This window comes from Vicia villosa, linkage group LG5 (assembly GCF_029867415.1).
Source record: "Vicia villosa cultivar HV-30 ecotype Madison, WI linkage group LG5, Vvil1.0, whole genome shotgun sequence".
NCBI classification, from domain to species: domain Eukaryota; kingdom Viridiplantae; phylum Streptophyta; class Magnoliopsida; order Fabales; family Fabaceae; genus Vicia; species Vicia villosa.
In genome coordinates, this window is record NC_081184.1 from 14,381,923 (window position 1) to 14,396,203 (window position 14,281).

A 14,281-nucleotide genomic window follows, 5' to 3' on the forward strand; every position below is an offset into this window, starting at 1 on the left:
TTTCTATTTGGATTTAAATCTCGGAGAACAACCTTGTGCATTTCAACATACGGCTCAACCTCAATCTCATTGTGCAGAACATACAAGTGCGCTTGATCCCGTTCGACCATTGATACTGTCACAACTTTATTTCCAATTAGCCTTTTTCCTTCTTCTTTTTCGACAATATGAGATTTGGGGAGTCCAATTGATTGAACATTTGACAGATATTCAGTACAAAACTCAACCGCTTCTTCAACAACGTATCGTTCGGCAATACAACCCTCCGGTCGACTTCTGTTTTTCACGTACCCTTTTAATATTTTCATATAACGTTCAGCAGGGTACATCCATCTCATATAAGCTGGTCCGCACAATTGTGTCTCTTTCACAAGATGAACGACTAGATGAACCATTATGTCAAAAAACGAGGGAGGAAAATACATTTCAAGATCACATAAAGTAACAACTATCTCTTTTTGCAATGTTGGTAAGATCGCGGGATCGACCACCTTACTGCAAATTGACCTGAAGAAGAAACACAACTTAGTTATTGCGCTTCTTACTTTTTCTGGCAGAATAGAACGTATACCTATTGGTAAAAAATGTTCCATTATAACATGACAATCATGCGTCTTCAAACTCTTTAACTTGAGGTCTTTCATGGACACAAGTCTTCTAATATCTGAAGAGTAGCCTTCTGGAACTTTAACTTCACTGAGGAACTTACACAATGTTTTCTTCTCCTTTCTAGATAGAGTGTAAACAGCAGGTGGCAGATATGTTCGTCTTCCTTTCGTCACGGGTCTCAATTCAGTTCTCATCCCCATGTTTGCCATGTCATTCCTTATGTTAACGCCATCCTTAGACTTTCCTGGTATATTGAGTAACGTACCTATAACGCTGTCAAATACATTTTTTTCAATATGCATAACATCCAGGAAATGTCTTACGTACAACGACTTCCAATATGGAAGTTCAAAAAAAATGGACTTCTTCTTCCACCCACCCTTGACAAGTGAATGTGCAAAAGGCTTGCCAAACTGAGTGCTCACATCTTTCACCTTTTCAAAAATTTGATCACCTGACAAAAAAGGCGGGGCTGTACCATGTTCGGCCTTTCCGTTGAATGCTTTTCTCCACCCACGGTAGTGATGATTAGAATTTAAGAATCTACGATGACCGAGAAAGACATTCTTCTGACAAAGATCCAATCGTGTCGTATCGGTTTCATCTTCACAAACGGGACACGCCTTTTGACCTTTATTGCTGTACCCGGATAGATTTCCGTATGCTGGAAAATCATTAATTGTTCCAAACAACATCGCCCTCAAGTTGAAACTTTCCTTCCTATACCCATCGTAAACCTCCACACCGTTGTCCCACAAAAACTTTAAATCTTCGATTAACGGTGCCAAGTATACGTCTATGTCATTCCCTGGTTGTTTAGGCCCAGAAATTAGCATTGATAACATCATGTACTTACGCTTCATACATAGCCACGGAGGTAGGTTATAGATCATAAGAATCACAGGCCATGTGCTATGCGAGATACTTTGAATACCATGCGGGTTCATTCCATCAGTAGACAATGACAACCGAAGGTTTCTTGCTTCTTTTGCAAATTCAGGATAATCAGTATCAACTTTCATCCATTGTGGTGAGTCTGCCGGATGTCGCAACTTTCCATCAATAATTCTTTCATCTGCATGCCAAGTCAAGTGTCTTGAATCGGTCTCACTACGATACATGCGTCTAAATCTCGGAATTATAGGAAAATACCATAAGACTTTAGCAGGAGACAACTTTTTCTTATATCGAGGGGCACCACATTTAGGACACTCATTCAACACTGCATACTCGTTTCGAAACAAAACGCAATCGTTTGGACATGCATGTATCTTATCATAGCTCATGCCAATAGAGGACAACATCTTTTTGGCTTCATACGTTCGATTGGGAAGAACATTATCCTCTGGTAGCATATCTTTCATAAGGGCTAATAACTCTGTGAAACTTTTATCCGACCATCCATTGTCCGCCTTTAAGTTGTACAACTTTAACACCGCAGACAATCTTGTGAATTTTGAACAACCATCATACAACGGTTTCTCTGCATCGCTTACCAACCTCTCAAACATTTTGGGACAATCCGCAAGATCTTCTTCAAGCGCTTCTGCAATCTCTTCGACTCGATCGCAATCGTATGTGTCTGTGCAATCGTCGTTTGAAGCATACTTCCTATTACAACTCGACCCAGCATTCCTGTTACTTTTCTCACCATGCATTGTCCAACATGTATAACTTCTATCAATTCCAAACCGTAGTAAATGGGATCCCAACTGTTTCCCGTCAACCTTATCCCCATAACAGCAACCCAAGCAAGGACACGGCATTCGAAGCGGGTCTTCGGAGTGCTTAACCGAAAACTCAACGAATTCCCATACCCCTTTCTCGTACTCTTTCGACAATCGGTTTGATCTCATCCATGTCTTATCCATGACTTAATTAAGCTAAACAAATGCTTCTTGGTTTCTCTATCAGGTACTAAGGAATTCTGTCAAGATAATAAATAGCTATCATCATAATAGAATACCTAATCAGAATACCTAATCAGAATACCCGATTTCTTAAAGAAGACCTTACCTTATTTCAAGGTAATATAAGTCCACAAACCAAAAAAATGGTTGAGAGACACTAAATTGATATTAAATAGAACCATAAACAATAAACTATAAGCAGAAAATAACAAACTATAAGCAAGAAGAAAGGGATAGTAACCTGAGTTAGACTTGATGTGGGAGATGGGTAGGTTTGAATCGGCGTTGTACAAGTAGAAACCAGAGACTTCAAAGTAACTTTAAAATTAAACACACACGCACGATGCAGTTAAATACAAATATCATAAAAGTGAAGGAACTATATGCAATCTGTAGCACAAACTACTATGATTTTAGAAGTAGAAACCATAGACTTCAAAGTAACTATAAAAGTACACTTAATAGAATAATAATAAACCCACAACCAAATAACCATCCATAAACCCATGAAATTGCCTTACTATAATTTCACCATTACTATAATAACCTTTAACCTTCATCACCATTGACATAAACTACACAAATGCATCACAAAACTAGAACTCACATCATCACTAAATAACAAAAACAAAAACAAAAACAAAACTAGAACTCACATCATCATCAACAGAAGCAATCTAGTTATAATTACAAATTAAAAAAAATAAAAACCTATCTTTTGAAGTTTATGTCACTTAATATTTATTTATTTAACATATGTTATAACCATATATGTAGTATCACCGTACAAATATTTTAAAATAGAACTTTCACAGAAGTCGATGATGTTTATTGTCTCTGTTTTCATTTTTTGAGATACCTTAATTTAGGCAGCAACAGCAAGTAGTTTTGTATTCAAAAACTTAGTTACATTTCTAAATGAAATGTGGTAAGAGTGGAAGAAAATGTCCAAGAGTAGCAACACTTTAGTTCAAAATTATGTATCAATCAGTAAGTGTGTTGCTTTCTAGCATTTTAAGACATTATATTTCTCTTAATTTTTCTATTGATATCCATAACAGAAGAATGTATCACTGACTTCATTACTGTCTTCAAACCAGACCAGAAATTTCATTTGCAATTACAAGTTCTAAAATCCTAAAATCCCTAAAATCCTAAAATCCCTAAACAGAAAGTCCTCGCTGAAATTGCCTAAACCAGACCAGAATAGTGGGAAGATTTTACCTGAACAAAAGCAGCAAGAAGATGTTGATTTTGACCAAGAAAACCCTAAAATCCCACCCAAAGAACGGCGGCGGCAGCGGCGGCGGCGGCGGTGGCCTGAAGGTAAGAAGACGACGGAGAGTGGTTGAGACGGACGGTGAGTGGTTCAGACGTGAGGGTGAGTGGTTTAGAGGGTGAGTGGTTCGACGGAATAACAGTAATAGCGTGAGAGGAAGAAGAAGAACTTTCAGAATGTTTCTGGAAATTAAAATAAAAGAGCGTGTTTTAGTTTTAAAAATATTTAATGAGGGCTACAAGAGCGCTTTTCAAAAGCGCTTTCATAGGCCACTCTATACCAGCGCTTTCTCTTTAAAAGCGCTTCCGTAACCCCCCCCCCCCCTTTAAGAGCGCTTTCAAAAGCGCTTTCATATCCACCCCCTATAAGACCCCTATAAGAGCGCTTTTGAAAAGCGCTGTCATACCCCACCCTTTAAGAGCGCTTTTGGAAAGCGCTTTCATAGCCACCTCCTATAAGAGCGCTTTTGAAAAGCGCTTTCATTGCCCCCCCTTTAAGAGCGCTTTTCTAGCGTGTTTTTTTATTTTGTTTTTAACCAAACCTACGAAAGCGCTTTTGTGAATAAGCGCTGTTGTAGGTGCGCTTTTAAAAGCCAATTTTGGCGTAGTGAAAATTAGAATTTGCCAAAAGAGAAAGGGGTTATTGTTTTAGTTTATCTATCGGAAAGATAAAGATAATAATTTTAGGTTGGGATGGCAATTGTATCCATATCAAATAGAAACCTGCAAAAATTATCCATTAAACTAAATAGGAATGAGTGCGGGTACGGATACCTTAGTACTCACCCTGCTCGTACCCGCATAGTATATCATACAATAGAATAAAGCAAAATGAGTTTTTAGGAAATTTTGACAGGTGTCGCAATTAGAGATAGCCTTACTATTTTAATTATTTCTACTTTAAGAAATCTTACTATAATTATATTTAAATTATTTTTTATAATTTTTTTATATTTAATATTTAATTTAGACTTCCAAAACATTGGCTTCCTATACATTAATTTAAGAGATTTTCTTTGCCCACCTCCCAACCTTCTAGGCCACCTCTTGTGAAAAAACATATATACCCCTGACTTCAGAAATGCATTTCGAAATGCAAGAAAAAGGTGTTTTCGGAGATGAATCTCCGAAAGCGCCTTTTTTTTTCAAAATTTGTCTTATTTCGGAAATGCATTTCCAAAAACAGCATTTAGGAAGTACATTTCCGAAATACTGCGCGTTTTGCAGAATAAACAAAACAGCCCCCTCCCCCATTCATTTTACCCTAATTAAACTTCAAACACAACCCCAGAGAAATTTTGTGCAAACCACTTCCAAGGACTACATCAAAGGCTCCAATAACCTTGCTATACTACATTCAAAAGCCCTCCAATCTCTTCAATCGGTAAGCTTTTCGAGTTTTAGATCTATGATAAAAATATCTATTAGGGTGTTTAGAAATAGCAAAATTGTATTAGGTTAGGTTGGTACTGCTATTTAGGTTGTTTAGAATGATTAAACATAGTTTTGAAGTTTGTTTTTGGGGTCTGCCATGGAAGTTGCAGAAAACTTCTTCGCAGGGGTGTTTCGGAAGTTCATTTCCCAAAACACCTCCATTCCCAGTTTCGGAAATGAACTTCCGAAGTGTATCAGAAATGATTTTTTTTAGTTTTTTCAGTTGTCTCGCATATTTATTGATTTCAATTGTTTTCAGGAACATGTCAGGAAACCAAGCACGCATCAGACAGGGTAGAGAAACCCAGACTACGTCGGCTAGACGCGAGCGGGCGGCGGCGCAGCTGGCGTCGACGCAGGGACGGGGGCAGGGCCGAGGACGTGTGCGAGTTCCCCGTCAGATGGACGAGGGTACCTCTACATCTGGATCGAAGAGTCGTCTGGCTCGGGTATCTTCTTCCCGCCAGCGAGAGGAGGAGGAGGAGGAGGCAGTGACATACCACGAGGCGGAGGAGGTACCGGATGTTGACCCTCCACACGGGGAGGAGGAGGAGGAGCAGGAGGAGGGCTACCTGGGAGGGCCCAGTGACACTACCGTGCTGATTACCTACCACGAGCACGTCGCTCGGCGTATCTGGGAGGGAGAGATATTTTTTATAATTTGCTCAACTATATTATTTAACGTTTATAATTTAGCCGTTTATTCAATATTTTCTTAACGGTTTATTTAACATACTTTTTTATTTATTTTTTTTGTAACAGGAGAGAGAGCCTTTGAAAATGGTGAACCACTCCCGTAAGGTTTTCAGTCTGTTTAAACCGACTGCTGAGTGGTTTAACGACGCGGTGAGAGCTTTAGGGCTTAGTGGGCTCTGCATGACGGGGTATACCACCATCAGCCACGGCATGTAGGGGGCCTTTGTGGAGCGGTGGCACAGGGAGACGTCTTGTTTCCACTTATCGGTTGGGGAGATGACGATCACCTTGCAAGATGTGCAGTGTCTTCTCCACTTGCCGATCAGGGGGGCGCTGTTGGACCACTCCCAGATCCAGAGGATCGAAGCTAGTGAGTGGATGGCGCTCTATTTGGGTATGGAGCCCGAAGTTGTTGACTTTGAGTGCATGACGACAAATGGGTCTCATATCCGGTTCACCATACTGAGCGCTTATTTCGAGCACCACCTGGTGGCGGCGGCCGAATCTGAGGAGGCGGATAGCGCCCTATTTGTACAGTATCACCGTGGCTGCGCTCTCCGGTGCTGATACATGCCCAGGGCCGCCAGATACGTTCTCCAGAGGGGGAACAATGCAGTGGGACCATACCGTGGGTACCTCGACCGCACGATGCACGATGACGTCACTTGGAGGCCATTCAGCGACTACACTCATGTTGTCCCCTTTGACGGCATATCTTTATATTCTGGCTGGTTGGCATGCGGGACCAGCACCATGGTGCGGTATCTCCTTGAGCGGTGCATGCGACAGTTTGGGTTTGTGCAGATGATGCCCAGGTCACCTTTTCAGGCTGCTCCTGACACAGTGACCCGAGTGCAGCTCACTGGCATATTTGAGGATTGGGAGCGTCATGTGGTACCAGAGGAGTATCGTCGCATTCGGGTCACCCAGGACTGGCACAGTGTGGAGGGGTATGTCACATGGTTCTATCGGGTGTCACATCCTCTGCTGAGACCCGACGCTCCCGGCGCTCCTAGGCCAGCATACGAGGAGATCCTGGAGAACCAGCAGGCCGAGGATGACCACGCCATTGATCTCCTTCCGATCTGCCAGCGGATAGAGATGCTTGGACGTGACGCGTTGGATCGAGGTGTCATTCATCAGGGCAGTCCAGAGGCAGTCGCTGTGATGGAGATGATCGTCACTGATGCGGACCGTACGGCGGCATACAGGCGGCAGAGGAGGTCCCAGGGAGGGAGGGTTAGGCATACCCAGTAAGGGTTTGGGTTTTTTTTTGTTTTCGGATTATATCTTTCGCACACTATTACTATTTGGTTCGGCTTGTATATATTATTTGGATTTTATTTATCATATTAGTATTTTATTTTTATATGTCGCTTATTTTATTTGGCGTTTTCCTTTAATTAAAAATACGAGACTGTTAAGAAAAACATAAAAAAAAACACAATTTCTGCATAATTCGGCAGTGCATTTCCGAAACCCCCCAAAATCTGAAAAAAGGTGTTTTCGGAAGTGGATCTCCGAAAACACCCCCCATTTGGTGTTTTCGGAGATGCACTTCCGAAGTCTGAGAAAATTTATAAAAAAAAATACTTCGGAAATGCATTTCCGAAGCAGGGGTAAAGTGGGGTTTTCGCTGTGGGTGACCCCATAGGGAGGTGGGTAAAGAAAAAACCTTAATTTAATTAATAATTTGATGTAGTTAATAAATATTTTTTATTTAATTTAGTCTTTAATTTAGTTAATAATTTGTGACCTTTCATATATACTATCCTATCCCATACCAGACCTCGATTCCCATGAGAAGCTTCTACCGCTTCACGCCTTCACATACCAACCTCGATTCCTCAACAATTTATTAATTTCCATATTCCAAAACCTGATTCATGTATTCATCCATTATTTCATATGCTTCTCACTTCCGAATTGCATTTATTCTCATCAATGATTTATGTTTTCCAGCTAATGATTTACGTTTTAGGGTTTTTCTTCTATTCAAGAGAAAGTGCTTCCAATCCAATTAAAATTTACTACTTCCAACAATGGAGAAAAAATACTCATTCAAGAATCTTCATAGCAGAGAATATTCCGGTCACAAGAAGAAGGTACCGCTTTTTTCTAACATTCATCATGCTTCTTGTGGTTTAATTCTTAGGTTTATGTGAAAAAACTCTCTTTTCAATGTTTCTATTTCATTTCTTAACTGGGTATTGTTTCTTTCTTTTCAATAGGTGCACTCCGTGACTTGGAATTACATTGGCACATAACTTGTTTCTGGTTCTGTTGATCAAACTGCTCGAATTAATCTGGCATATTGAACCACATCATGTTTTTCAATTGCAGAACAAGTTCACAATTCACATCTTCAAAAACTCTTTTTTATCATACTTTTTTCGAAGTTTGTTTATTTATTTCTATTTCTGTTTTGGATTTCTATTAGATTGTTGCATTGTTGCTTGAGAATGGAGCTGATGTTAATTCAAAAAATTATTCTCGCCAGGTATCTCTCTATGGCCCCTTTTTTATTTGAAACAAGAATTGCAGTATCATACGATTATTCTAATGAATGAAATATTTACAATTAGTGTAGAAATTTAAATATTTGATATTGGAATTCTGATGCTAAAGATGGGAACTCTCCTCAGCAACCTCAACCTAATAGTTACATATATAACGCTGCTTTGTGGGAAAATTACATACTCCAATTATTCGTTTTATGAGTTTCTAAAAGATCCGCTTCTTTTTCTCTCATAAGTTTATTTGGTTGTAATTTTCCTTTTTTTTTTGTTCGGGTTATCCCGCTTCTTGTGTAATCGGGTTGGAGAACCCTTAGTTCTCCGTTATTAATATATCTTGCTTACACAAAAAAAAAATAAAAAAAAAATAATTGAGGCCTACTTTGATATTTCTTGGAAATTTGTATTTCTGTTAACAATCTTGGCTTAACAGCTCCAGTTTGAAATTTCTGCCATTGTTTCAGTTTCTTTTTGGTGCTAAAGCGCAAGAAGTCGCAGAGCTGCGCGAGAAATGAGGTACTTTCAAAGTTCCTCTACAATTTGCCAGTGTATCGAGGTATGAAAACATATGTTGTATTTTCTAATCAGATTATTAACAAATGCAGATTAAATGATGATTAACAGATGCAGATTATTAAACATATGTGTAGGTCGGATTTGCAAAGTTCAATGAATGAATGTTTTACTTCCGTTCATCTTTACCCAAGACACCCAAAGTGATTCTTCCCAAAGACTACATGGTGTTTCTGATTTTTTAACTCCATTTATATCACAGTAATTATACAAGATAAGGATCATGTGTTTCCCTCTCCCAGTTAAACAAGAGTATTATGTAGTTATCCAACATCTCTGCATCTTTCTTATCATATACCATGCTTCATTAGCTTGTGCATATCACATTCTTTTGAAATTTAATATTTTCAATTCACAATGCAATGCTAAAAGTAGATGTTATTAGTTGGAGGATAATTTGTTTTTGTAATGTGATTTATTTATTGCATTTGGTTTAATATTTCAAGTGATTAGATATTTTGTGTTCTTTCTAATCACACTCATGTGCATGCTATTCAATTTCGACTGTTCTATTTGATTGGTAAAGAAACTCATGATTGAATGTTTGTGTGTTGAATCATTTGAGAAGAGTGTAATTTGTATATTTTAATAATAAAGAATTTTTTTGTAAAAAGAAAATATAAAAAATTGTCTTATGTAAATGCTACACAAGTTAAAAGTTTTAATTAAGTAGTGCCTTAATGTCAAGATGCTCAGTTTTTATTTAGATTTAAATTTGTAATGGAATAATCCATCAACTTTGTATATTTTACCTTTAATTTAGAAGATGAATGACTGATTAAAAAATATTTAAATATCTAAAAAAATTAGACATTGAAATAAAAGAGAAAATAGTTTAAATCCATTAAATCCGTTATATTTTACCTTTGCATTAACCAACTAACGATTGGTTAATTGTGTAAGTTTATTCAGAATTAACTTTTTATTTTGGCAACAAAAAAAAAAAGAATTAACTTTTTATTTTTATGTGCCTTTTATTCATAGAGTATTTGAAATGAGATATAAATTTATTAGTATCTTAATAATCCTTTGTTATTTAATATTATTTTCAATCAACAAAAATATTAAATGATTCAATTAATTATATTATATAATTATTTTTAATTTAGATTTATGATTTAATAATGTTAAATTATAAAATGAAATAAATATTTGATTTTTTAACTATAAGATTGTTTTTTTAGAAAAAAGTATTAACAACAATAATAAATATACTAATATATATATATATATATATATATATATATATATATATATATATATATATAACAATATTAAATTATATTTATGTAAGAATGTACTCCCTCCGGTCTCAAATATAAGCAAATTTGCAAAAAAGCTCACACTTTAAGGAGAATGTCTCAATGCATTTAATTCTTACTCTCTTTCTAACTCTACCCCTATTTTTTTCTATGGAAATTGTTGCAAACATTTAAAATTTAAAAAATTGTAGGGGTATATTTGGAATAGTGACCTTGAATGTAATAAATATTTATTTTTTTGCTTATATTTAAGACCATAAATTTTTTTTGTTTGTTTATATTTGAGACCGGAGAGAGTAGTATTATTTTGTATCAATCATATCATACAATTATGGTATAAAGAATAGAATTATTGTTATAATTATGAACACAATAAATAGTTAAATATATCTATCAGAAATGCAATAATTGTTTTATAGTTAAATATATCCTTTTAAATTACAATACATACTCTATTCTTTAAAGAAATTTTTATGTATCCCGCCGAACAAAGAGATTTTATAATAAATTATAATCTTACTATAATTTTATTTTTAAATTATAAATAGTTCTAAAATATTTTTTTTACTTAGAAATTTTTTAACCAGTGCCTCGCACGGGTCCAAATACTAGTATTTGTACATTTTAATTGATATTTTCATATAAAAAATTTGTTTATATCTTTAACAATTCAAAGTAAAATCTTTGAATTTATTGTTAATTTTGTTAAAAAATTCAAATGATATTTTTCAATTGATAGATTTATTTTTACTAAAATTGCAGAGAACAGGTGCTCCATAAATTTGATGTGCACGTGAATATAAATTTAGATATAATTTTTTTTTTCAAACTCTGGAGGGACGGATACAATAATCCCTTACCCATTGCAATTCCTAATTCTAAGTCTACGGTTTTATTTAATTTCTAAAAAATAAAAATTACAAACTCATACTTTCTATATTACTGCGAAAATTTGGAAGGAAAACATATATAAGAGGTCTTTTAAAAAGAGATATTGAGAAGAAAAAAAAGGAATGTTTAATTTTTAAGATTGTTTTTGATATAGAATGATAAATAATAATCCATCCTAAATTTTTCTTTGAAATAATCCGCTAAAAATAATTTTGAAACTGCTTGTCTGCAATTTTAAACTGAAAATATATGCAAACTACACTATCTCTGAAAGAGGTCGGAATAATACATCCATAGGAAAGACACAAACTGTTTCAATATTAGTTCCAAACAGAACCAATCCACAATACCGTCAACACAACGTCATTACTAAAAAATAAAAGTACTATATTCATATATAAGTTAATATGTAAAAATAAAACTAAACATAACATTAATCCATAGGACTGATCCTTAACAAGTAAAATATAATATAAATTTCTTCTCTAAACTTAGCACTCTATTTCTAATTTAATCTTAAAACAAAATATGTAATCATTCAAAAGCCCATTGATTTTCGCGACGAATTTCCTCCTCTTCCTCCTTAGTGAAGTCATTCTTAATGTTGAAAGTCTTGCGAATCTCCTCCGGTGTCTTACCCTTTATCATGTCCGCCACAGTTTTACATGTAAGACCCAACAGACTCTTGATGTCCAAGTAGTTTGCAGCCAAGATGAGATCAAAGAGTGTCTGTTGATCAACCTTGACAAATTCAGCATCCCAGTTCTTGATTTCGTCCTCGTCAACAGATCTTCCATCAGATTTCCCAGCATCGACGTGCTTATTGCAGTACTCAATCACCTTGGCCAAAATCTTGCTTGTTACATTTGGAAGAGGGATTCCGGTTTCATCAGCGCAATCATCCTCAATCATATGCTTGATAGTTTGGGACTCCAACGCCACTGCTTCGTCTATTACAAAAATCTCACCATCACTACTCTTGAGTCTTGAGATTGATCTTCTTTGCTGATGTTGATGCCATTATTGTATTCTAATTTCTTAACTTTTTCTAATTAAAGAGATAAAACCCTAACCCTAAAACCTAGAAAATAGAGAGAGAAAAACAAAGGTTCTGAGTAGTATTTAAAGGATAGAGGTTCAATCGTACCTAACAAAATTTATTTATGGATTTGATTTGATTTGATTTTTGAATCAAAAAGATTTATTTTTTTCAAAATATTTAAAAGAATTGCTACCCCGTAGATATTGGCTTTTCTGTTACATAGTTAACAAATAAATAAGAAATGCTAAATAATTAATCTAAAAGTAATGAAACAAACTCAATTTATAACTTTTATGAAAATTCTCAGACATTATTAGATAATTTACTTTAATTTTCTTAAAAAAATCAAGAATAGCGAAATAATTAATATTAGATATGTCATATTTAAATATACTATATTTAATTTTTTTTTTGGTAAGCAAGGGATATATTAATAGGGAGAACTAGGGGTTCTCCAACCCGAATACAAAAGCGACCCTAAGCCGACAAAAAACAATATTACGATCAATTACAATTACGACATATAAGACCAAGGATCTTTGTAAAAATCGTAAAAACTACCATTGGAATAAGTAATATTGCCGAAGGAAGACCACCTCCAAACCAAAAATTTGATGCTACAAACCATGTTGTTTATATTCCACCATTTTAATTATACTATATTCAATCTATATAATAAGACTATCATTGCAAATCATATTTTGTAAAAGTAATTAATATTACCATTTTAAAATTTTGAATAATAATTTTTAAATATTTTAAGTTCTATAAATTAATTATTAATTTAATATTTCAATGTAAAAATTATTTTTTAATATTTAAATTAGATTTTACATAAATATTCAATTATTTAATTATATTTTTTATAACTTATTGATTTCTAACCTAATTCAAATTCTAAATATAATTTTTACTATAAAATAGATATAATTAGTTTTATATTAATTTAATCTTACCTTGATGTGCAATAAATTCTAGATAGGGATAAAATATATTTTAGATATAGTATAATTATCCTATCATTTTTTTATATAAAACTTTTAATTTAAACTTTTATTTTCATTATCAGTATGAACTTGAGATCTCCTCAGCTTAATTCGTTTAAATATATTTTAAAATTGATAAATTTTAATTTTTTTATAAGTGATTTTTTATTAAACAACACAAAAAGGTGTTAACCCAATACAAAAGGAACAAAGACAAAACAACCGAATATAAAAAATTAACCACAAATCAAAATACAATTACACCACTACTAATTCTGACAGATTAGCAAACTAATTGTCTTTGTCAGCATATAAGCCTCTATTAGCTATAATCTAAAATTAGTTCCACCCCATGTGTTTCGGGAAACTAGCAACCAGAAAAACATAAAGAAAGAGGGTTGAACAAGAAAATGAAAAACTATCACAAATGTAATCAACCACTGTTGCTTAGTCCCAACACTTCCGGAAGCAACCACCTCACCTGCCAGCCACTCAAAAATCTCATCCCACACCCAAAGAAAAGATGGAAGAGACTCTCTTCGAACTGAGAGAACATCAGACAAGTGGTAAGAGATACGTTAGTAATGACACCTCTCCGCGCAATAACTATGTTCTAGTAAGAAGGCTATTAAGAATGAAATGCCATCCGAAAATCTTGACCTTTCCGAGAACCTTCGCTTTCCATATGTTATTAATCACCTAAATTTTATCGTTGTCCAACAAAGTTCCATCAATCCTCACAAGGTACAAACTTTGATAAAAGTTCCTCATTGTTATCCTAATTACGCCACTAGATAACCGAATCACTGCATTCTGCACAGGAGAAGAATTAGCAAGAAAAAACAGCATCATTCCACTCATCTGATAGAGCCCCCAAAAAGTCTCCAGAATCCATACCTTCCAATGACCATTTGTTATGAAGACAACAAGGCCCAGCAGAATTAAGAAGCCATCTATTTTACTAAAAGACTTTATAGTAAATTAGGGAGGTGCAACTAGTGGTCTTTTATTACATTATTAATTAGTTATTGTACCGTGTTGGCCCATGGCCCTTTTAGAAGTAGAAAACCCTAATATATAATTG

At 34.9% G+C, this 14,281-nt stretch overlaps 1 protein-coding gene across 3 annotated transcripts; it reads right to left on the reverse strand.

Moving 5' to 3' along the window:
• Nucleotides 1-11,703: 11,703 nt before the first annotated feature.
• LOC131601365 (SKP1-like protein 1A) lies at nt 11,704-14,117 on the reverse strand. Of its 3 annotated transcripts, none has more exons than XM_058873160.1 (2): nt 14,095-14,117; nt 11,704-12,145 (listed from the first exon to the last, which is right to left on the reverse strand). In XM_058873160.1, exons 1-2 carry the CDS (start codon nt 14,106-14,108, stop codon nt 11,704-11,706), a joined length of 456 nt encoding a protein of 151 aa, XP_058729143.1. In that variant the 5' UTR covers nt 14,109-14,117. The 3 variants fall into 3 exon arrangements, with proteins under 3 accessions (XP_058729143.1, XP_058729142.1, XP_058729144.1); XM_058873159.1 differs by lacking the exon at nt 14,095-14,117 and adding an exon at nt 14,042-14,058 and having other exon boundaries at nt 11,704-12,154; XM_058873161.1 differs by lacking the exon at nt 14,095-14,117 and having other exon boundaries at nt 11,704-12,162.
• Between the last annotated feature and the right edge of the window lie 164 nt (nt 14,118-14,281).